This window comes from Haemaphysalis longicornis, unplaced genomic scaffold (assembly GCF_048455015.1).
Source record: "Haemaphysalis longicornis isolate Haplotype H1 unplaced genomic scaffold, Haemaphysalis longicornis Haplotype H1 scaffold_2, whole genome shotgun sequence".
Lineage (NCBI taxonomy): Eukaryota > Metazoa > Arthropoda > Arachnida > Ixodida > Ixodidae > Haemaphysalis > Haemaphysalis longicornis.
The window spans coordinates 249,385,896-249,411,912 of NW_027526295.1; the positions used below are offsets into that span (position 1 = coordinate 249,385,896).

Genomic DNA, 26,017 nt, shown 5'->3' on the forward strand with positions numbered 1-26,017 from the left:
AAAAAGTTATCTCTCTCCTCCAATATCTCCAAACCTGTGGTCTCTGCTGGGCCCCATCGAAATCCACCTTACTCGTCCTCCGAGCACGAACCCGGGGCCGCCCACCAAACCCTACCCCCGACCCATCACTCACTCTCAACGGGCAAGCAATCCCCACCGTCAAGGCCCTCCGCATCCTAGGAGTCCTCTACCACCACGACAGCTCCGGGGTTGCGTACCTCCCCAAACTTATACAGACAGTCTCCCAGCTTACGCACCTAATTCAACGAATAGGCTCTCGCCGACACGGACTCAAGGAAACAGATAACTGCCGCATCATTCAAGCAATGCTGATCAGCCGCATCACATACGGGGCACCCTATCTTACCTTAAAACCGCAAGAACATGCCAAGATCGATGTCCTAATACGCAAATCTTATAAGACAGCCCTCAGCCTGCCTACCTTCACTTCTACCAACCGCTTATTGAAACTGGGTCTACATAACACCCTCTCGGAAATTATTGAGGCCCATCTCCAAAACCAACTACAGCGCCTACAACTCTCACCCGCCGGTCGTCATCTGCTCAAAATGTTAGGCCGGAAGGTGGTACAGACTCCGGACTCGTCACAACGCATACCTCCATCAATGCGACGCAACATCCATGTCCTCCCCATTCCGCGTCATATGCACCCTACATACAACGCCGGCCGTCGTCAGCATCGTACACGCCTCCTCATCAGAAAATACGGCAGCGACCCGACCACCCTCTATACGGACGCCTCTCCCTATCCTCAACGACCAGCTCACGTCTCTACTGTTGCCCGCTTCGACAATGCCTCGCCTCGGCAACTGTCTGAACAGCGTCAACTACCACGGCCGAAGAAGCAGCCATTGCCCTCGCAATGACCCAAGCCATGAGTCCCAGCATAACAATACTGTCTGACTCACAAGCTGCCTGCCATCGTTTTGCACTCGGGCGAGTCTCGGCTCTTACCCTGGCCATTCTTTATCAATGCCCCACCCTCCCTCATACCCGCATAGTGTGGACATTCAGCCACACTTTCCTCCCTGGGAACGAGGTGGCACACGCCACCGCCCGAGCTCTCCTTCACCGGGCATTCCCAGAAGAGGCCAACAATGCAGCCAGTATTACAAACTCCCTTACGCCCCTCTCCCAAACCTACACTGACATCCTCTACCACTACAGAGCAACCCGACGCACCTGTCCCCCTCCTCACCCTTCCCTTTCTACCGCTGACGCCCGCATTTGGCGCCGACTTCAAACCAACACTTATTACAATCACCTCCATCTCCACCACATATCCCCTACTAACTACCCACTTAACTGCCCCCAATGCGATGAGCCCAACACCACAGCTCATCTCGTCTGGACGTGCCCCACCAACCCTCCACCACCCAGATCCCCTGCCCTTGAGCAGTGGGAGTGCGCGTTGCAGAGCTGCCAGCTCGAAGACCAGGAGGCCTACCGGAATAGGATGGCCGCCCACAGCTCCTAACTCTTTTTCTCCCCTACCCCGTCCCTGTTGTTTCAATAAACGTTTCTCTCTCTCTCTCTCTCTCTCTCTCTCTCTCTCTCTCTCTCTCTCTCTCTCTCTCTCTCTCTCTCTCTCTCTCTCTCTCTCTCTCTCTCTCTCTCTCTCTCTCTCTCTCTCTCTCTCTCTCTCTCTCTCTCATCGTGTGTTGCCAACTTGCGCGGGATACAGCTTGAAATTATTCTGGTGTATCAGAAGCTGACAAAATAAGTGAATTACTGGAAATACGCATTAAAGAGGGTGATTTCTAGCCTAGGCACTGCTGCTCTTCACAAGCAGAGTGTACCAGACTACAGCGGCGCGAGTCCCTAAGCTGACGTCAGAGTCAGGGGGCGCCACTTCATCTCACCTCCAATAAACGCGCCTTTAGTATGCGCACGTTATTTCGCAGAAAATATCGCGAAGAAGACGGGTCGGACGGGAGCCACAAAACCGCCGGGGTCGCTTCTGGAGAGGAAGATTGTGTACGTGTCGGATTAGTCCCGCTGCATCGACACGCGACTGACCATATGATGTCACTCTAGTGAGAAGCTGTCATATGGCGCGTAGAGGCCTTTGTGGGTTTATGAAGCGCTTTCATTATAGCATACTTCGTCCACCTGTAATGGCGCGACACCTGGTTATCCTCTATTATACCAAAAACGAAAGATTCGTGTGCCCTGAAACCGATTGAGTGCTTAGTTATTCTCTTTTTTTCTAGCCTATTTTCGTGGCGACCAGCTCAATGTGCATTTTGATTAGAAGAACACTGAGAGGCTCGTTTATACAGTTGTGTTTTGCCTTAAAAGAAGGTCAAGGCTACATGTACGCTAAACAATTTTGACGGGAATTGGCCGTGGAACCATGGGGCAGCAGTTTGGGAAGGTATTATATACCTCGTCTTCACTGATCGCTATTGTGGAAGAAGTGTTTCTTCATGCGACAGCACTTACGCCGACGTTACCGTTGAGGTACTGGCACCTAGAGGGCGCTAGTGGTATTTTGGAGCACCAACGGGCACAAAAATTTGGGTCGACCAGCCGAGAACCACAGGTCGCTATCCAAATAATGCTTGCTACGCAATCAAATTTCTCCACCTACCTAATTTTGATATTTTAGCATGTGAAGGGAACCTACCTTTGTCCAGGGTATGTTGACGTTGTATCCCTTCCCAGCTCCCCGTCCAATGTACGTGGCATCTGATATTTCCAGGCGTGGGAAAATCTTCATCGAGAAGCGGTGTATTGAGATGTATAGAACACTGAAAAATTTACGAGGTGCATCAAACGAAGCGTCTGCCCACTGGCACAAGTAAGACCATTAAATACATGTTCGAAGGTTTAGAGCATGTACAGATAATTTTTACCGACATGAGAGTAAATATTTTCATTACCTAGATTCCGTTACGTATTTCTGTTACCTAAAGTAAATGTTTCCGTAACGCCGCGACCTGTAGAAAGCGCTCCTTCAGTTTTCCTATCCCTTCGTCTTACGTGATGACTAGTTGTCACTTCCCGCGAAACGTCCACGAGAAAGATACTATCGCTTGCTTTTAGTGTGCAGCACTTTTGCGGCCGATGCTTTGGTTTGGCGGCGGCTACGGCGTTGTAACCGAGGGAGCGAAGACAGAAAGAAAACTCTGGCGGAGAGTGTGGCAAAAGTGTGAGATTGGCAGTATGCTGTGCCCGCACGAGACGCTCGTGGGAGCGCCTGGCGAAAGTGTGAGGGGGGCGACACGCGCTGCTATGGCGTCATCTCGTACACAGCTTCCCCTCACATTGTTGCCATGCGTCGCCACCGAGGAGCGCCCTCCCCCTCACTCTTTTGCCAGATGCTCCTTATTCGTTTGTGGTTCATCCGAATCACGTGACATTTGCGCGGGGGGGGGGGTTCAAAAATGATTTGCAACATGCTCGACGGCAGCGACGCGCTGGGAGATAACAGCAGAGTAGTGCGCGCCGCCGAGCGTTCGCTGATGACGCGATCACTTCCTGAGACGCAGCAGATATGCGTGGTGACTGAGAACACTGCAAAATTTTGCATTAGGCAGATAGTAATCGTTGATGATGATGATGATTGCTATTGGTTTTCTCTTTGTAGCGGGGTGATGACATGTCATCTTACCAAAAAGTACTAAGATACCTATGTTTTATACTCTTGATTTAATTCTAGCGCTGCTTAGGGCAGGCACAAAAAGCTTATTAGACACAAAATACTTTTTTTTTCCTGTTACAGGTGGTAACTGTCCTAGGCAGTATTCCCCTCTCTGCTTTTCGTCCACCAGAATTCTAATCTTCTTTTCGTCCCCTCGACAGCCTTGAAGTTAACTTCCTTTGTGCTACCCTTAAATCCTAGGGCTTCTGGAAGCCGAATATTTCCCTCATGTAGATTTGGATGGATACCCTCACATTCTAACACAATGCGTCGCATAGTTTGTTTCTTTTCCGCAGACCACGGAAACCCCATCATTTTGTGAGTACTTCCTCACAAAGCTCTTAGTTCGCAAGCAACCTGCTCTAGCCTCAAAAAGCAAAACACTTCCCTGGGAATTATCATAAAAATTTTTCTTTCTGATGTTCAATTTCTTAGCCCTGTACATCTCTAACAACGTTTTAGCTTCAATTTTTTCTCTCCATTTATTCGTTTCAATCTGCTTTGCCTCTTTTTTGGTTACCTTGGCTATTTCGGATTCTCCACTGTTCTTTCCGTGCTTCTCGTCTTAACATTGACACCTTAGCGCTGTGATGCTTATTAATGGGGATAGGCCAGCCTTTGTAAGCTGTACTCAAGATTCGAAGTTTTGGCAAACGTAAGTGGTAAATGGCAGAGTGGTTCGACAAGGAGTTGAGTGGGGATAAGTATACTAATAACAATGACAATATTCAAACATAAAATAACGTTTCGAAGCAAGGCGACAGAAAAAAGCAAAACAAACAATACAGTGTCTCAATAAGACAAACAATAAAGCTACTGCAATGTAGCGCTTTGAAAGGGCAACAACACGCACTATTTGTGCTGCCCTTCAGACCTTTAGACCTTCAGACTTTCAGCCTTTTAAAAGGGCGTCCCAATAAGTGCTCGCACGAATAATACCCGTGCCACACTTACACAAAAATTCCATTAAGTGCTTAAGGCTCTAAGATTCCTAATGACAATAATTGGGCGGGCCGTGCTGCACGTGAAAACGCAAAGCCATAAATGTTCTAGGCATAGTGATCATGAACAAAAAGCGAAATTCACTCATATTTTAGAAGTCTTTAACGTAGACAAAAACGTCTTACAAGGGCTAAAAATGCCTTTTTGTTTGTGTGAAAGAAAACGTTAGGAGAAATGGTGTTTTATTAAAAATGACTGGAGCCGTTTCCAGAAGTGGCTTCAGCAGCTGCCGTCGCCTGCCAGCGGTAGCCAAATCCGAAAAATTCAACACGACGAGTAACACGATGTTTTGCCTTTTTCGGCTGTTTGAGTGAACTTCGTCCTTTTCAGAATTTCGTGGCCAAGAGTGCGCAAAAAATCGTCTTATATTGAAGTTCTGCTACATCTCCGCGTCAACACTCTGCTGCTGAGAGTTTTGTTGGTTTCATTTGGCGCTCGAGAGTAGGCAGATTTAAGGAGTTCGTGAAGTTGAATGAGCTGTGCGGAACTCCTAAAAGAAAAAATGACACGAGCGAATGAGACATTAGATTTTCGCGTGTAGCAGCGAAATAATGGCATTAAAATTTAAGGCATGTTGATCACTTAATGTCATTTTTCGTGTACGTGTGGCATGGGTATAAAAGGGACTTCTCTCAGTTTGTCTCCCGTGACAGCAGGCCGCTCAGGCACTATTTGGGCCCTTTTATAAAGTTTCCTTCTCACCACCCGCGATTGATGCCAGCTGATTCGAGAAAATTTCACTCGCAACGAATGGTAATCCGAGGATACAAAGGGCGCAGAGGAACAGCATGTATGTATGTATGTATGTATGTATGTATGTATGTATGTATGTATGTATGTATGTATGTATGTATGTATGTATGTATGTATGTATGTATGTATGTATGTATGTATGTATGTATGTATGTATGCATGCATGCATGTATGTATGTATGTATGTATGTATGTATGTATGTATGGTATGTATGTATGTATGTATGTAAAGTAGATAATAAGGTGTTACGAATAGCCCCGCCGCTGTACTTTCCCGTATCACTCCTCGGCTGTGCGGCGAAGCCACTGCGTGCGCCTTTGGAAACAGCCCCATCTTGTCGGTGACTCATGTTTTCATGCCGGGACAAGCTGGGGTCTCCGTTTCAGAACTTCGGCGGCTGCCGGCGAGGCTCGTCTCAACGCTCTTCAAGGACACAGAGGCCCCGCGCGCGATCGCAGCGGAGTCCTCCTCTCTCCCCTCTCTCGGACTCAACCTGCGCCGCTGCTACTGACTGCTTACGAACTCGGGAAACAGCGTTGTGTGTGTCTGTGACGATTCGTGGCGTGGGCAGAAATCTAGAGGGAACGCTGTTTTGACCGTTATACCGCTTTTGGGTATAAATAGAGGTCCGCAAGCGCTATAACCCATTCCTGTTTGAGCAGTGAATCCATGCTGTCACTCTGCTCGAGTCCTGTACTGTTAGCTCGCCCGTCGGGGCATTGTTTTTTTGGCTTCGGCTCACCTCTCGCCATGAAGTAAACAGTTACGTTAGCCTACGGCTTCTGGACTTCTTCACGGCTGCAACAGCGGCTGGCCGCTCGCTTTACACCACGCTACCACTCGTATGTCGGAGGCGACAGAGCTCGGCTCAGCTCGGCCCACACGGTCGCAACAAAGGCGAAATGCCGAAAACTGAACGAGACGAGTGTGCGTATTATGTCGGAATAGGTTATCAGAATCACCATCACCATCAGCCTACTTAGGTCCAATGCAGGACGAAGGCCTCGCCCATTGACGTCCAATTGCTCCTGTCCTGTATGTATGTATGTATGTATGTATGTATGTATGTATGTATGTATGTATGTATGTATGTATGTATGTATGTATGTATGTATGTATGTATGTATGTATGTATGTGTATGCATGTATGTATGTATGTATGTATGTATGTATGTATGTAAGTATGGACACGCGAACACGCACGCATACGCACACGTTACGAAAGAAATAACGCGGGCGTTACGAAAAAAAATAAGGGGGCGAGGAAGACGTTCCGAGAAGAATCGCCTATTGATTTATCGATTCGGAGAAATCTGTTCCCGTTCCAAATAAAAGCAGCAGGTGCAAATGATAAAGGACTAGAAGCATCCGAAATTCGGGGGGATATTTTACTGCTGAAACGGCTCCGGTAGTTGGATTATCACTTGGCAAGCAAACAAAGGACAAAAAAGGTATGCGCACACATGTCAAGCACGTACATCGATGACCAATTTTGGGGTTTCCCGATACCACCAGAGGTTCCACGAAGATAATGACATTCGGGAAAGGAAGAAAACGGAGTAGGATTATATAGAACACAAATGAAAAGCGCCGGCTAGTTAGAAAGGAAATTAGCTCGGAGGCTTCCTTTATATACTTCCCGATAAACCAAACAAAAAGTAGTACCTGTGGAATTCCGCTCTTAGAAGGAAGCAAGCGGTCGAGCGGCACGGCAAGTGAACACGAAGGTTGTTTATTAAGTGTGGTAAAGACGCAAATTGAATACATTTTTTCGGGATAATTTTTTTATTTATTTCCTAACATAGGCTCCATTGACGCTTACCCACTTGGTACATCGAGAATCCATTTTTTTCTAATCCCGTCATCAAATTACAAATTGTAGTGTGCAACGAAATAGGCATCGAAGGCTGTGATGGCGTTTTCATTTGACGGAAATCTTCTCCCGCCTAACAGTGAAAAAGAATAAATGGAACGGTGCCGGATATTGTGGAGGGTGAGAAACCAATTCAAAGCCATGCAGTTTTACCATTGTGACTGCAGATGTGTACGACGGCGCATTGTCCTGGGGAAACAGCTGTCTTTTCTTCTTCTGTCGCCAGTATGAGCCCGTTTTTTTAATACGACAGTGTTTTATGCTTGGGCACACAAAGATTTCGCTGACGTCCTATCCGTCACGGAAGTGACGCCAGTACAACGAAGCAAGCGGCTTGGAAAGGGTGCACCCCTGCACAAAGGGTCTTCTTGCGGGGAAGCAACCTTTAGTACTAAAGAGTACGTTACATTTAGGATTGTTCGTTTTCGGGTGTTATATTTTAACACGAAAGTCTTTTATGCCGGGATACACCAAGATTTCACTGACGTCATATCCGTCATGGAAATGACGCCAGCGACCCGTCAGCAGGACGTCGCTCTCCAAGCACGCCCACAAGACAGCCGCGGACCCGCAAATCATGCTCAGCTGCAGATTTTGCTGCACATGTCACTTTCGTGTTTTATTGATTCCTATAGAAGAGGAATTAACCACAGTTTTTTCCAGCAGTATTTTAAGCATTCCAGGAACATAGCTGAAGAATCGCCTGTTATTGGTTTTCCAGTCTGCAACTTTTCCATAAACATCATTCCACTACGTGTCTGGTCCAACTTTTCCTCTTTTTTTCCTCTCTCTTTTTTGCCCATTTCCCCTTTCCCACGTATAGGATAGCAAACTAGGCTCTAGCCAGATAACTTTCCTGTCTTTCTTCTACATTCTTCCTTCCTTATCCCCCCCCCCCCCCCCCCCCCCCATTCTGACGATGACGAAATGGCCACCACAATTTTTAGCCGACAAAATGTTCTCTGCTTCCTTTGGGCCACTTTCAGATGGCGCAGTCCTGCACTCTGACTGCTGGTCATACTAGTGGGTGTTGGGGCAAATTTACGCTTCGTCCACGTCATGAATCGGCGCGAACTGCGTGGTCAAACGTTGCCAGACACTACGTGGCAACGTCCTTTCGCGTGAGCACTTGGTCCGCAATCAATTATCGGGCTACCCAATGCGCGCGTAATTTTTACATGTGCAATCCTTCTGGTAGGATTTTGTGCACTCCTACAGTTTGGTCCTACCGTGTCGGCAGTTTCGCGTCCTGTCGTTAGGCATTAGGCAATGCTGCTTAATAGCATCAGCTTTTTCCGCGACGTCAGCAGTGGTGTGCTTCTTCACTTTGAGTTTTCATGCGGCCGCGTTTGAATTTCTTAATTAAAAATAAACCGTCTTCAGCGATGGCGCGCAGACCAGGTGGACTTCCCCTTACTCGGCTTTGATCTGCGCCCCCCCCCCCCCCCACCTCCTTTTTTTATTATTTCCTTACTGCTCAGTATTAGTCACATTCCATTTGCGGGACAAGTGCTGGTATGCTCACATCCAATAGCAGAACGCAAACTTGGAAATTTTGTGGGCACTGGTTCACTCCTCCCTGGAGGGCGATGAATTTAAGGCCCAAATCTTCACAGATTCGGCCACGGAGGAGACCACCGAGCTCGCATCATGAACGATAAACAAAGGCATCAAATGCTATAGACTCAGCCGCAGGGCGTTCCCGCTACTGAATCCACAGCTCACTACAACGCAAGAAACAGCATCCGGACTGCTCCTATCTAACACTTCCCGGCATTCAATGTGACAGCAGCTCCGGTTTCTTAATCAGTCAGAAGCCCCATGTAAATACTGTACACAATCAGGAACACTCAGACACATCGTCATAAAGTTCGGGCAAAATCGAAACCTACCACCCGTACCATGCCCCTTCTCCATACCCCATAACGGTGAGGAGACGCTGTCATCCAGCTCCCGTCAAAACGACCAGCTAGATCCTGCTGGTTGAGAAAGTGGTTGCACTCAAAACGACCCGTACCAGTGAGGTGGGCAATACTCCCGCAAGAGCATCATTGATATAAATAAAAAAACTTTCTCTCTTTCTCCCTTTTTTTAAATTCTACTACGCTGCACGTCTAGATGATATTGCCAGCCAAGACGCCACCATATAAATTGTCATAACATCTAGAAATTCATCAAACTTATCGAACGATCTCCATACCTAGAGGGGGAAAAAAGGAAGGGGCGAGAAGTTGGCGTCCCGTATGATGGAAGTTTGAGAAGCATTGCTTAAGATGCGTCCAAACTCTTTTCCGTTTCTTTTCTGTCGCAGCTCGAGCTCTTAACTTTTATTATTAAAGAATGAAGATGGGTGTAGGTATGGGCACTGCAGAATTATTTTTCTGTCCAGTATGCAATTTAATTTCATTCAAAACTGGCGTATGGACGCCAGCAGTTGAAGAGCTAAATCTGCAGTGGAATCGTAGCGTAGCGGTCGAATAAATTCAGCTTCGAAACCTTCGGGGAGTACAGTTAAACCTCGTTTAACCGCACCTGACGGGGACGCGAAGAAAGTTTGTACTAGCCGGCACTACGGTTTATCTGAATGCACTAGGTTAAAGAGATACCAAGTCGGGAATTCGGCTTAGCTGCGTATAAAAGGAAACTTCGGCTTATGCGGGTACGGTTTAACGAGATTTCACTGAAGTTAATATTCAACATTGCACACGTAGTTCCCATTCACGCGGGCAAGCAGGCGTGCATATGAATTGGGTAGCGATAAAGGCATTTCTTGTCTACGATTAAAAATGGTTCGCCGACGTTAGACCCTCCTAATCAGTCGGCAGCGCAGCTAGATTGCTCTCAACCAGCGCGAGCATTGAGGTACTCACGAGTTGCTCTCATAAAATATCTCTTGCGTGCCGTTGCCGTGATGGATGTCCCAGTCGAAGATAAGGACTCTGAAAGGGACAGAGAGTAAACAGAAAAGTCTACAACAATGCTGAGAATTGTCTACTAATGCGCAAGCATTCTTACACTGATATTTCGCTGGGTATATATTTAGGCTAAACAAACGGGACAACAAAGGCACTGGGGCGCAGACGAAGCGCTTCGTCCTAGTCCCTTTGTTGTACCGTCCATTTAGTCTGAGTATTATACCCAGCGCAATTTCAGCATGAAGCAGTAACAACCAGCCCCATTCTACGTCCTTTTGTAAGCATTCTTATGCCACTTTGCCATTTCAACAACAATGTATACGTTTGTTTGGTGCAGTGTGTCGAACCGAAAAAAATACCTACTCGGTTACGGTACAAGTTCCGAGGAATATATTTCGTTCCGGTTCAGTTCTTATTCGCCTAAATCCCGCCCCGAACCGGTTCGCGAACTGGTTCAACGAGTTTAATTATCAGCGATAAGAGAAAAAAAATGTTTAGTAGTTTATAGCGACCACAAAAACAAAATGCACACGAAATTTCAAAATGCTGCTTGTTCCCAGTGGCAGTGGTGCAGTTTCAGTGACAAATTTCATCAATTGGGCCAGATATTACGGAAAATAGATGAAAGAAGTGACGATACAGCAGCGCCTTTCTTGCCAAGCCCTTACGTAGCCCTACATTAGGACTAGTCTGAGGTGACTTCACAGAAGGTGGGACGGGTTGGTGCTGTTAACATTTTTACTTCTGACGGAAAATTTATTTGAAGTATCTTGTGCACAGTGAGCTATATCCGAAGTTTGCAGGATAAAATTTTGTTTTTCTAAATGAAAGTCAGAAAGCCGGCTCAGGTCACAGGTGCGCGTGAGACGAAATTTAACTAATCGCGCAAAATTCGAAATATTCACCTCCGTAAAACACTGCAGCTATCGCCACCGATCTTTTCTGTAAATAATTTGCATGCTTCTGATTGACCTCACACATTCATTTATGGTTCTCAGAAGCATTTATCTTTAGTAAGAATTAAAAACATTGAACGTTTTTAAAAATAACCGAAATGTCGGTCCTGTTCTTCTGCATATAAAGACACCAAGGAGTTCAATTTTTTTAGTATTAATCCTCCGCCATTTTTTTTTGTTCGTGTGAATCCTTGTTTCAGTAGAAAAAAAACTGTTCAATTTCAAAAGTGCAACTTATTGCAGGTAAGTCCGGCATTTTGCTATACTTTTAAAACCAACATTAAAAAAGGCTAACTCGTTTTTTTTTTTTTAACTTTCGCAAATCGAAGCCCAAGTTGTTTTTTACCACACGCTTCTTAAACGCGTTGCATCATTTTAATACCTTTGTAGCTAAATAGCCCGAAATATTACGTCTTCAGCTGCATTGCCGCGACATACTAGAAAGGTTTACAACAACCTTCTGACGATAACGTACGACGAGAAATATCCGGTACAATCTTGTCCGCTCACCGCACACTGAGAAACTAACAGTCATACCAGCCACCACGACGTTCGCTCCCTTCGCAGTGATGAACGGTTCGGTGACAAAAGAAGGGGCATCTACAGAAAAATCAACCTCTTGGTTTTGTGCTTATTGTATTGCTGAAGACAGCGAAGAAGAGCAGAAATTATTCGTGTATTAACTCTGTCCGGAATAATTGAAAACCATTTTATGATATTTTCCTTTGGTTTCCCCACGAAAACACTCCTGAAAAAAATTTTGGCGCATTTTCTGCTTCGAAGCTATGTGTTTGCTGTGAGGCGCAACGTGTATTGCAGGGCAGCTGAAATATTCTCACCACCTGAGAATTTTTAACGAGCGTTCAAATAACGACACATGGACGATTTCGGATTTCGGTGTCGGGGCGCAGCTTTCTGGCAGCCGTTACCTGGGTATCGCGGCAGCGGCGTCCACGTAACCGAGTGAGCGAACGCAGCAGCGACGGCAAAAGAAAACGGCCAGGAGTGTCTCACGAAGGGTAAGCAGGAGGGCGGCACACGCGGCTACGGCGTCATCTCTCTCACTGCCTCCCCTTCACTCTTGCTTCATGTGTCACCGCCAAGGCCCTGACACTCTCCAGACGCTGTTCCTTTCGCCGCTAATCCAAACCACGTGACATTTGCGCGGCAGGTTCAAGCGCGATTTGCAACGACATGCTTTCTGCTCCCCCGTACGTGGCTAATCCTAACCACGTGACGTTTGCGCGGGAGCTTACAACACGATTTGCAACAACACGCTGGCCGGCAGCGGCGACGCGCTGCGAGATAGCAGCAGAATAGGGCGCGCCGCCGTGCGTTCGCTAATCACGCGATCACTTCCTGAGACGCAGAAGATACGCTCCGTGATCGAGAAGACTGCACCTCGCCCTGCGACCAAATTTCGCATTAGGGAGTATAGTAATCGACAGTGCATTTTTTTGTGTGTACATCAAAAACACAGTCGCCGGGAGCGGTGATCGAACATGCATCATAGCCAGCGGATTAGCCACTGAACCACTTCTGCAGATAACACGTAAGTATTTACCCTTTCCAGGTGTGCGTCCTTCTAAACCTCATAATGAAAGGCAACATGGAGGCACATTTCTGGTGTGGGCCTTCACCTTTGCGCAGGGCAGCAATCTTGCACCCTCATTTGCTCCAATGCAGTCGAAGCGAAGAAAGGGCAGAGAGAGAGAGAGAGAGAGAGAGAGAGAGAGAGAGAGAGAGAGAGAGCACAGGACCAGCAGCAACATACCATTAAAACATTGGTGGGCAAAGTTTGCCCCATGTTGCGATCACGTATAGAGCGTTGTTAGTGTTGTGGTTGCTCTAAAGGCGAAAAGTTTGTGAGAGGTTACGAAGTTGGCTTTGCGTGAAGAAAAGCCCCGAATGACATTGACTGCACATTTTCTACAACAGGTATTGAAACGTGAACCGGTATATGTTATTCCTTTTTTCGGTTCAGTGCCGGTTCGGGTTCGGCAGGCTCAAAAAATAACGGTTCGTGTTCGGGTTCAGTTCCGGAAAAATACCGGTTCAGTTCCGGTTTTCAGTTCGGTTCGGTTCGGGTTGACACCGTGGTTTGGTGGCGTTGAAGGAGCACGTCACTCCAGACACCGTGTTTCTCTCTGTATTTTCTATTTAGCTAATCGCAAGAGGGTTCCAGATTAGATAAGCGACTTATGATTTCGTGAGTTCATTGTTAGTTTCCTGTATTTCTTGTACACATTTGTCAGCTAATGACGTTCATGAGGTAGACCTTTGCGATTTTGTATCTTTATTTTGAGTTTTTATTTATATAATTTTTGTTTTTCGTGTTTATTTTTTGCGGCGGACAATGACTGCCGGATTTGGCTATGAATAGCCAAATTCGGCGAATTTTGGATTTGCCTGGCTCGATTTTTTGTCATTTCTTTTTGTTGTTTTCTTGTTTCCTTATCAATTCTACATTTACACTATTATATCCATTAAATGTCAACTTCACCATGTACGCATTCTTGCGCAGGTACAAGGCTTTACAATGTTTACGCTCGGATACTCGGCAAAGAATGCCTACAAGTTAAAACACGCTTTGTGTATGCATAAGTGAACAAGTTTCTACGGAAGGCTGCACGAATCGTGCGTAAATTCAATATGCTTTCTCGCATTCATAAAGCTGGTGCAATCGCCCATCTCGTTGGGCGTTCTCGCCTAAAGCTCGGAAAGGAACTATAAAACGTCAAGAGCAACGTTTCTTCACATTGAGTTTCAAGAGAAAATCGTGTGTATTCTGACCACGTAGCTGGGTAAACATCATTTGGCCAAGAGCCCACTCGTGATCATTTGGTGTCCCAGCGGACTTCCTAGGTGGCATAATTTTCTCCCGGGTGGCTGGCCGAGTGTGTCGTCAGGGTTTCGGGCGGTTGCTACGACTCATTGGTATGGCTATGGCATAACACCTGTTCTGAGAGCTTTACTTTGTGAACTTGAAGCTGCTGGTAGGGAAGATGACCAGAAACTTTACTCAAAGGGGCCCTGCAGCCAAGGGCGTCCGCAGAACTTTTTGCAAGGTGGGCATCCATTAGCTGAGGGGGCGGGGGGTGGGGGGGGAAGGGGTGTACGGTTGGATAGCACCAAAGAGGCGCTATTTGTGGTTACAAAAAGTGCAAACAGCGAATTAGAACCAGACTTGGAGGATATACATTGGATTTTATTACCGAACAAAGAAATAGAGTTAAAAAAGAAAATGCGAAAAGTCACTTTGTAAAGGAGAGTGGCCAGTCTCGCTGCGTGAGGGTTCTCGACTTACGCCAACTGATCACCAGCACACAGTACAATACATTCACATACATAGAACTGTACTCCGTCAATCTTCCCTGAATAGAAGCTGCAGACGCCTCGGGTTTTTCTGGGCAAATTGCGAGATGACACGCGTGATGATTTCTGTTGTAATGGCTCGCGCAATAAAGATACTACTCGCCTCCCTGGCTTTCAATGCAGTACAGGCGTACAACCGTTTTGAGGGGCTGATTTATAGGTTTTGTTGCGGGGCTTGGGTGGTGCCGACATTTCGCAGTTTCGAAGGAAAGGGTGTACAAGGTGATGGGACGGCACGGGACGATGTTACACTCTCCCTAGTAAAAGTAGCGGTGAAGATTTTTTGCTAGATATACCTGCAACTTTGTCCGAAAACTGAAGTTCTTGCGGAAAGCGGCATAAATCTAGAGTTTAGACAAAAAAACAAATAAAAAAAACGTCAAACCTTTCAGAATTGTTCCCTATCTTCAATAGCCAGCACAGACACTCTGTTTCACTGCCGTCAAATTAACGTCAGTGTCTAAAGTGCAATGTTGACCGCAGTCCTGAAGGGCGTTCCATACGGATACGCAGGACCTCAGTGTGCTAATCATTTGAGTGGCGTGGATTGTTGCGCTAGTTCGTTCACGTACATAATTAAAAACAAAATTCCGCTAAAGGACGGGACAAAGGAGAAAACGTCGGTGTCATTCTCTCCTCTCTTCCGTCCTTCAGTAATTATGGGCCAACCAAGCTATGCAGCTTTGTTGTAGTGCATAAAGCATCCGAATTTCCCCTCGCCCCCCCCCCCCCCCCCCCCCCCCCCTTCCGGACGCCCATGGCTGCAGCACTTACCATCGACTACTAGGAATGTATTTTGGGGTAACGTCTATTGTCCCAGCAATCTCCTCCCGCAATAATTATAAAAATCCGTTCACTATCACCGAGACTAATGAGAAATCGCGCATAATCGTTCCATCTCAACTCGACCGCGGATAAGGCGACGAAAGCTGCGTGCTCTCTCCCGGAGAGGGGGGCGCCCCGCGGCGTTCTCTTCCGCGGCCTTCGCTATGTCACAGGCCGGGGAGTTTTCTCCTTTTCTCTGCAACGTGGAGGGGTCTATTCCCGGTCTGGTGCCACAAAAAAGCAGGCATGGGTGCCTGCTCGCAAGCAAGCGCTCGGGCTGGTGGGGCGTTTTTCAAGCAATAAACGTTTGTTGCCGAGTATCCTGGTTGAAAGGGAACTATTGAGCTCATCACTCAAACTCCGAGCGCACTCAAAACACTAAAAAAACGGCAAAACTGTGCATACAGGTTCAGGCATAGAAGAGGTTCGTACACAGCACCGGAGACGGCGGATCGCCACAGGAAATGCGAGAAATTAGCCGCGAAGTTGACCAGCGACAGCCAATAGGACAGCCATGGCCTCAATGACGTCGTTTAGGCCATGCCAGATATGCATAATGAGAACTGAAGATAATGCGGTTGGTTTTTCCGCGTTTTTCACAGCGATTTGCGCTCTCACCGCTTCACGTGCACATGTAATATTTGGCTCAGGTATTTCTGGTAGTGTAAGATAAGCGTCGCGCAGGTTTACTTGCACTGCTCAAAGAGTGTTGCAGGGTCCCTTTAAATCATGTACTGTTAAATATGACTCAATATAATGCAATCGTCATATACAGATTATTGCAATGAATCGTGCAAAAAATGGGGCCAGCGGCTGTCAGAAACACGTGGCTCTGCGCTTAGGCGACCCTCCAGAGCCTGGCGAAAGGGCCGCCTAACCTCCGAGCCGCCTAATCGACGGGCCGCGAATCCTGCGGACCGCTGTCGCTGGACTCCGCCTGGTGGCCAGCTTGTCAGAGGCGCTTTAAATTACGCGGCTTCCCGCGTGCATGCGTGCTGCGTGGCCAGGAATATACTAAAAGTGTAGGTACATTTAAATGCACCTTGAACATTAGCACCTATCTACCTCACTCGTTAGAGCAAATGCCTAGTCGTCACTGCGATGAGCAGGTTCGCACACAGTAAACGAAAACAAGCCGGATAGGTAGTTCCAGTGGGTGAATGTTCCGTTAAATCCTCCAGCAGTAGAACGTTTACTCCCTACTGCGGAGTGCATTAAGCAGTATACGCCTAAACACTCCGACAACCAGGTGACGGTGTAAATACGATGAACATATTTTAATGCGTAGCATTCTTTGCCTAGTACCCCCCAGCCAGGACCGTGTAACTCCTTGCATTTCCACAAAAATGCTGATATCGCGGAAGTTCCACCTGTAATCGCTATAATAGCGTAAATAGAGATAACTGGCCGCACGAAATTTTAAAAACTAAAAAATAAGGCAAAAACAAGAAAATGGCAGAAAATGGCGAAACGTGTAACGCCCCGCATTTCCACAATACTGCAGATTTTGCGGAAGTTCCGAATGTAATCGTCGAATTGGTCGAACGAAATTTTGAAAAAAAAAATTAAAAAAAAAATAAAATTATTACGGAAAATGTCAAAACGTAGAACGCATGGCATTCGAATCGTTATAATAGCGTCAATGGAGATAACTGGTCGGACAGAATATAGAAAAACTAAAACCTTTGACTGTAAAAACTCACACTCAAGACAAGCGGCATAAGAATTCTACGCATTAGTACATAATTCTCTGAATTTCTGCAGAATTTTTTACTCCAACCGAGGGCGGAGTAAAAAATGTTTCTTTTTCCCGTTTCTTGTAATGAAGATTTTGTGTGTGGGTGGCGTTGCTTTTTGTACACTTTTGTCCTCCGGTGGCTAGTGACAGCATTCTTCTTATCAACTCGTAATATGTTACAAACTTGGTAACAATGGTACTTGCCAAATAGGGTGCCGAATTCTCATTTTTATACGGATACCATATGGTTTAAGCAGGCACAAATACTACTTCCACTTCACAACATCTAGTCGTTTTCTTTGACATTTGCTCTAACGAGTGAGGTAGATAGGTGTAAACGTTACGCTGTTTTTTTGTTTTGTTTTTTTTTTTTTTGAGCTGAATATAAAATAGCTTGGGGTGTTAAGAGCTAAAGCTACATCTTGATATGTGAGACGCGCCGGGATGGAGGGACTTTGACCACCTGAAGGTTTTTAACGTGCGTGGAAATATCGACACTCGAGCATGTTTGTTTTTAGTCTCCGATAGAAAAAGTCAGGGTAGCTTGCACTCACGCGCAAGACTTGAATGGCGAATCTATTGTAGCTGGCTGATCATTGACGGACACAAAGTTGAGTTTTAATATCGTTGTGGTGTCGTGGTTGACGCCGGCGGCATGTCATTTCAATGACCTTATGTTGATCAAGGCCAGAGTGGGCTCGTAGTTTTGGTCGACGTTTCCATCCGCCAGTCTACAAGCGTGACTTATCGTCTCTAGCAGATGCTTTGCACCCCGAGCCTCTCGAAGCGCGGCCTCTTCCTCGGCTGTGCGAACTATCTGCGGCCGGGCCGTGTGGAGTCAAGAATAACCTACAGCAGCTTCGACATTCAAGCCGCGCCTCTTCTATGCTACAGAGCGCATGCACACGACGACACGAGGACGAACAAAGGAGCCGGGGCCTACGCTCTGACGTGTTCTCCTCGTTCCGAGCAAGTGTTACCATGATACGGCAAACGCTGGAGTTCTTTTGTCGCCAATGTTGACCAATCTCCCCTAGTGGGTATGCTTGGCTTGACGAACGTGCGAGGCAAGCGGTGAACGGTCTTTTTTTTGAAAAGGGGGCATTATTGGCCAATCTCCATAAGTGGGCTTAGCTTGACGAACTTGCGCTCGAGGCACGCGTGCACAAGCTCTCGGCATTTTCTTTGTATTTTTAACAGCGGGCACCATGCACAAACGATTTGCTCAACACCTTCGCTGTTAAGCTTCGCCGCCATTAAACAGCTTCGCCGCCATGCCGGAATCGAATCAATCACTGGGATTGGTAGCAAGACCCCCCTGAGGCTGATAGCTGCATATATTTTCTACCATATTTCGCATGTGCTCCAGTCAGTGTTTTAGTCTGATGTGACTGATATACCGGAGCACGTCACGTTTTTTTATCGTATTGAGGGTCAGAACATTTATTTTTGAATGGAAATAGGTCTGTCTATTTCATTTGAATGCCTACTGAAGAATTTTTTTGTGCAATGACTATTTGATATTTGTGGTGTTCACGTTGATGTGCTACGACTGGAGCGATGCAATAAATTTGTTTCATATTTTGCAAGTCTCGATACTTCTCTGCTCAACAGGATTCTGAAAAACGCAAAACACTCCACTAGACCAGTGCGAAATACTCTTCTCCGTGGCAGAGATTTGGCTGAAATGAAATACTCCGCCAAATTATTAAAAACACACCTTCTTTCAGCAGTGTTCTGAATGACATAAAATACTGCGCTAAATGCCTGGCAAAATCTCCTCCCCCGCGGAGTACTGCGTATAATAAAATACCTCGTCAAATGGTCGGAAATACTCTCCTGCACTGCGGAGTTTACGAAATTCCCTTCTCTGGCGGGGGGAAATAATACTCCGTATATAGAGCGCTTTAGAGGACAAGCCACTTACTCCGTATTTGGAGTATATGCGTTTAGTATTCACAGGGGTGAACATCACTTTTAGAATACCTCCCACACGCCATTCATTGGATCTGTTGCTCTAGAAATCCTAAACTTCCCTTTATTATTGTAGTCTACAGCACTCATTTAAATGAATAATCATTTAACAGGTCCTGTGGGCGTAACGTTTCACTTCGCCCGGGACGTTTCTGAGTGTCCTTTAGTGGGTCAAATCACACAAAAGTCGTCCTGGAACAGGCCGAATGCGCACCTCTTCAGGCCGTGTCGCTCCATGGCGTAGCGGGCGGCGACGGCGGCGTTGTTGAAGATGCAGAACCCGGACACAGTGTCGGCCCCCGAGTGGTGGCCCGGAGGCCGAATCAGGGCGACTCCGTTCCTGCACTGCGCAAGTCGCGGGCTCAGCGCGGGCATATATACTGTACGGTGACTTACTGGGCAGACATTTCAACGCTGCCACCTATCACATCTACGTCCCGCGCATTGCGGGACGACGTGCTTCCAACCCCTAAAAACGACTGATGCCAACATTAAAACTGGCAACGAACTAGCCACGCCTTTGTTCCTAAGTGGCGTAAACGACCGGCTTTATGTATACAGAGACCTGCTCATGCTCGCCGATTCCGCGTGCCGAATTTGTTATTGCTTGATTATCTCTTTTAGATGCGAAGCATCTCATGCTCGGGGCTGTGTGCCTCCCTCCCTCGTTGTCGTTGTCTGCCGTCCGCACTCTACTGCGCATGCGCGTCTCTTCAGCCCCGTCAGCGTTTGGGCTGACGTCAGCGCAGTCCACTATCCACTATAAAAAGAAATAGTTAGGCGGCGCCCGGTTTCGATCCCACGACTCTCTGGCCGCAACGGGAGGTACGTGGCGCTCTTCCCACTGCGCTACAAACCGAGATGGGAGCATGTGCTACGAACGCGCCTTATGTCCTTCACTCATTCAAACTACGTCAAGAAGCTACTGATACAACGAAGGCACGCGAAGCTTGACGTCAACGGAAACGGCGAACTGAAAACTAATGGGAACGTCAGTCGACCCCATGGCTGCTTCGCATACTACTCAAAGTTCCCCTACGGGAAGATGGTGTAATTTTTTTAGTTCTTTCCGACGCCGCTACACCGGCTGGCACTGCATTTAATCCCCATTTCTCGGCGTCATACGCTTTTGCTCGGCTTAACATAATTGTTATTTCGTCCTTTTGTCGCTCCGTTGTGCTCAGTCTTTGCCGATTCACACTGGGGGAAGTGCACACTTCCTGTGGACTCGACGATGTGCTCAAATAAGAGTTTTTTTTTTAACGCCAAATAGTTTCTGGCTAGGCTGTCAAAAGCGCGCACTCGGCCGGCATCCAGCGAAAGCATGTCGTCAAAAAAAGTGCCCACAGCTGCTATCCCTGTGCTAACGCGTTCCATGGCCCGGCACGCATGTGGTAGTGCATGTACATTCACATGAATAAAACCAAAAAAAATGTGCAGCGCGTTTTGTTCTACAGCATGAATCAGAAAAATATACACAAAGAAGCATTTTCCGCTCACCGTTTCAAATAGTGCAGCAAACGAAAAAGCGAAAACAAAAAGATACACCCGGCGCGCGGTATATTCCCGTTGGCTTACGACGCATTGCACGAGTATAACACACGCACAAAAAAAAAAAATAACGAGCTTGCGTCAGAAATTTCCGCGCAGGCTTGGTTGGTCTTCAGCATCTGTGGAGGCAGTGTGGCAGCAGTATTTCATTTCATTTATTTGTTCCTTAAGGGCCCGAAGGCATTATTACATAAATAGTTATTCTTGATAAAGTAGCTGGAATGATTCTGATGCCGGGGTTGTCGGTTATAGTTGACCTAGGCAGGAGGCTCGGCGACAAACCTAGCCAAAAGAAACGCATTCGCGGACTAATACGCTGAAGGATACTGCAATATTTTCGCATTTAACTTTCAGTGAACATATCGTTCGCGGTGGTATTTGTTGCGTAGAGTTGAGCAAGCCTGGCAGGCGCACGGTAAAGCCAATTTGTTTTCCCCAGGTTTCGATCACTTCGTCACAGGAGCAAAGGCTCAAAAAGATATCTCCAAGATGACTGCAGTTCTCCCGCTGCCTTAGTCCCCCTACCCAGGACCATATTCTGTGGGAGTGCCCTTAAAACCCTACACAACCACACAATTACACCCGAGAGTGGCTGGCTGTTGCGGCGACTCTCCAAGAGCAACAGGAACTGGCGGCCCACATCATCATTGCCCTCAGCGGCTGCCTGGACCTAGGCGGCTGATTCGTCCTCACCATCCCATGAACAATAAAGTTTATATCTATCTATCTATCTATCTATCTATCTATCTATCTATCTATCTATCTATCTATCTATCTATCTATCTATCTATCTATCTATCTATCTATCTATCTATCTATCTATCTATCTATCTATCTATCTATCCATCCATCCATCCATCCATCCATCCATCCATCCATCCATCCATCTATCCATCTATCCATCTATCCATCTATCCACCTATCCACCTATCCATCTATCCACCTATCTATCTATCTATCTATCTATCTATCTATCTATCTATCTATCTATCTATCTATCTATCTATCTATCTATCTATCTATCTATCTATCTATCTATCTATCTATCCACCTATCTATCTATCTATCTATCTATCTATCTATCTATCTATCTATCTATCTATCTATCTATCTATCTATATATCTATCTATCTATCTATCTATCTATCTATCTATCTATCACCGCAAGGATTGACCGGGGTGGCTGCCATTACAAACTTTGCCTTGTGTTGGACTTGTAAGGCACCCCGACGGAGCTTCTAAAAACGTGGCGCTCCAGTCATGGTGAAAACGCCGCAGAAGCTGAAAAGGTGGCCGTCGACTAGTGCTTCCTTCGCTGGAAAAAATTGGCTGCGTATCTGCTCCTTTCGTTGCAAATGTCGTCAAAAGACGATAGTCTTTGTAGAAATTTGCCAAGGAAATGCCCTCCTTTGCTCTCTTGCTTTCCCTCTCACCTCTCATGCTGTTCCTGTTCCGTCGCGCTCATCCAAAGGTAAACACACTAAAGGTTTGCTCAAGGCGATTTGAATTTACCGCGTTCCACTGCTACAGGCCGGGTTCCTCGATGCCAGCACTACAGTACGGCGGAGACGCGCGTGAATCGAGGCGGCCTACTTCAAGGTTTATAGAACCGCGTTGCCGTGCTCCCGGTGCGTTCCAAGCAGACAGAACGTGGAACCTAGCTAGTGGAACCTTTCATTGCTGTTGCCGCATGATTTCTCATATGCCGCCAGGAGGTGGCGCGGGCAACAGCAGGCGGCGATTTTCTGCAGTAGATGTAGAATATCATTTGCTATCGAAAAACCACGCATCCATGAATTTTTAAATAAAGGAACACTGTAAATATCCCTTTGTATTATTTTCGGTCTTATATTTGCGTAATGTCTTGTTGATGTCCAACAAAGTTGACAAGTATGAACATATAAACCGGGCTTAGACGCTCACATTTGGCTGTGAGTATATAAGACTTTTGCGCAGTATACATTTTACTTTGGCCGGGTGGCTGAATCGAGTCCCAGACAGACAGACAGACGGACGGACGGACGGACAGAAAGACAGACAGACATACAGACAGACCAAAATCTCTGGGTTTAAGTAGCCCAAGAAAGGCTATCGTCTTTAAAACGTCATGTTTTAAAGACGATGCTCTTCCACGTCATGTTTTAAACGTCATGTTTTAAAGAATGATGCGCTTCCACGCTCAGAATTGGAGTGTTTACACGAAGTCGCGCGTTCCCTGTGAACTTTTGCACGTGCCTATACACGAGCTTCACGTCAAGAGAAAGCTCCTCGACGTAAAGCGAAAGTCGACAAAGCATCCGCATGTATCATCATCATCATCATCATCATCATCGTCGTCGTCCTATCCACGCCCCCTTAAAAACAAAGGCCTCTCCCATAGATCGCGAATTATCCCGGTGCTGTGCTAACTGCGACCAATTAATCCCCGCAAACTTCTTGATCTCATCTGCCCATCTAACTTTCTGCCGCCCCGTGCCACGCTTGCCTTCTCTAGGGATTCACTCTGTTACGCTTAATGACCAACGGCTATCTTGCCTTCGCATTACATGCACTGCCCACGCCCATTTCGTCTTCTCAATGTCTACTAATATGTCCTTAACTCGCGTTTGTTCCCTGACCCCTTCCGCTCTCATCTTGACCCTTAATGTTACACCTATCACCTTCCGTACCATTGCTCGCTGAGTCGTCCTCAATTTAAGCAGAACCCTCTTAGAGAGCCTCCAAGTTTCTGTCCCGTAGGTGAGCACCCGTAAGATGCAGCTGTCATACACTTTCTTCTTCAGGGACAATGGTAGGCTGCCATTCATTACCTGAGAATGCCTGCCGAATGCATTCCACTTCATCTCTGCCTCGTGGTAGGGATCCGGGGTCACTACTTGGCCTAAGTAGATCCGCGTGTTTAAATGAACGAAAAAGCGCGAAAATAAAGAATGACAGCCGAGCAGGCGGATATGGTAGCAGGGTGGTTTACTTGTGTACGTTAGCGTTTGCATAGCTAATAAGCTGGTCTAGACTTAACCGTGAATTCTCGATGCTGGTCGGTATTATAGGTAGTGATCGGTACGATCGGCATTGATTGGTACGAGCGCTACTTTTTATGTGAGCAGTCACAGGCCGCACTGCAAGCGAAGCAAATCTAGCTTATTTGGGGATTACCTTAGCCATACCTGACCGAATGCGCCGTCCCTACGCGGCAATTTTCTGGGACGCTGGCTCCCATTGTCGCCGGCTGTGATCGGCAAGTCGCTATATAAGGCCGGTTGTGAGTGGCGTATACGAGTTCCTACCATCTTTCCACATGCAGCACCACCTTTTCGCCCGGACCCAAGTCGGCAGTCACTCGCAGCCGCACTATTTCCTCGGCCACGCGTCGCGCCTCCAAGTTCGTGGTACTGTCTGGCAACAACGGGCGAAAGAACCAAGGGGGCCGGCATACACGCGCTTGTTGTACAACTTTCCTCCGCTCCAGGGCTGGGATTTTAGAGGCGGAGCCCTTTAGGGGCTCGGGCTGTAGGCGTCGTCATTTCATGTAGTCACGGAGTGTAATTAATATTAAAAATTCACGCGTCTCCACGAAGTGAATCATGACGAGTGGGCGAAGCACTGGGTATTGTTCTTACCGTAAATCACCCGTGGCATTGCCCACTCGCGCATGTAGATGAGTGACAACGCGTGTGTACAGTATATACAATTCCAATCTAATCCAATCCAATACAATTCAATTTAATCCAATCCAATCCAATCCATTCCAATCCAATCAAATTCAATCCAATACAATACAATACAATACAATACAATACAATACAATGCTTCTCGCGCATGCGCAACACTGTGCACACGGACGCCAAGGGACAAGCCATGGACAAAGCGAGGTCCTAAGGTGCTTTGCCCCTAAAACCGTCACTGTTGTAGTCGTTGTCCGCAGGAAAATGTCGCAGGAAAAATACGGCATCGCGGGTTACCAAGTGGGCACCTGTAAAGCTAGCCGTTCTATTTACTATCTCGCCTTACGATGCAAAATCTTGCCCGAAAATTGAATTTTCTTGCCAACATTTTCTGTTTCCCTGTTCGTCGGTGCACTGACGGCAGAAAAAGAAAAAGATACCGGAAACGGTTCTCACTTGTCCTGTGGCGACAGCGTCGACAACTTGAAGAAGGCAGCCGCATGCTAGTCGGGCGCACTTGTTCGTGTCCTGCGCAATGACCAGGGGACAAAATGATTAGAGCTTCCGGCGGAGCCAACTAGAAGAATTTGAAACATATCTGGTTCAACCTCGTAGAAGTTACTCCCTTTGACAAGCAGTTAATTTTTCTTGTTTTAAACAAAAATTGTTTTTAAAGCTAAGCTTTGTGTGGCTACACGAAACAAAAATCTGGCGGCCCCATGAACGCAGAAAACTCCTCCGTGCGAATGTGAGGGGGAAAAAACAGGTTGGAGAAGAGTTATAGGATAGATATTTTGGCTGGGTTTATAGATGACGTAGCTACACTACAGCATCTACCGACACCGGTAGGAGGAATCGACTCATCGGAGGGGGCGAAAGAGGTTCTCTGTCGCAGCAGAGCGCGCGCGCAGCGAGCAATTGCGTGAAGCACTGCCCAAGTGACAGCGGCGGGCAGGCGCGGTGGCGGTGAGGGCCGAACAGCGTCAACGTGGCAATGGCAGACACCGGCCTCAGTCTGCCCTGAGTTAGTTGTCATGACACTGCCCTTGTAATCGTAGTTGGTGATTGTAATGGGGGTGCGTCGGCACAGAAAAGGGGGTGGCTTCGTGTTGGCGACATTTGGCCTTCGATGCCGCGCCGAAAAGGCCCAACCGACCACCTAGCAGCTTAGTACATACTTGCATCGATTTGACATTATCCAAGAACGTGTCTGCAGTAGCAAGTATGCTGATCAGTGTATATCACAGTCTAAAATCACAAGAGGAATACCTTAAAAAACCTAACAAGAATTCGTACGACAAAAAAAGTTTGTTGTGACAATAGATGGTTGGTACGACAAAGTCATCTGTTGGTACGACACACATTTCTGTCGTAACGAGAAAGTATTTTTCTCTACGACAAACATTCCTGTAGTCACAACAGAACTGCCTTTTACGCTACTCGTCACAATGGGCAACAACGTTCAAACCATGTGCAACTACTGGTGGAACATCAGGATCACGACAAGACAGGAGTTCGGCACGACTGAACATCAAAATCAGGACAGGAATACGACACACGACAGAACACCAGAATCTCGACACGACCAGAATACGACAAGATGACAGTACGACACACGAAAATACGACAAACTACATCAATTTTTTTTGCCTTTTGCGACCGTCGCTACTAAGTGACAATGACTTCTACAGCTCCGCTGCTCATCCCCATCAGCAGAGAGGA

General features: G+C 46.9%; 1 protein-coding gene across 1 annotated transcript in view; it reads right to left on the bottom strand.

The window, feature by feature from the left end:
• The window catches only part of LOC144170362 (polyamine deacetylase HDAC10-like), a 67,341-nt gene that overhangs the window by 25,637 nt on the left and 15,687 nt on the right, over positions 1-26,017 (bottom strand). Inside the window, exons 6-9 of the mRNA XM_077700123.1 lie at positions 24,752-24,823; positions 19,294-19,424; positions 10,167-10,235; positions 2,651-2,774 (exon numbers count right to left, since the gene is read on the bottom strand). Of these exons, the coding sequence (XP_077556249.1) occupies positions 2,651-2,774; positions 10,167-10,235; positions 19,294-19,424; positions 24,752-24,823 (396 nt within the window). The remainder of the gene's footprint in view (positions 1-2,650; positions 2,775-10,166; positions 10,236-19,293; positions 19,425-24,751; positions 24,824-26,017) is intronic.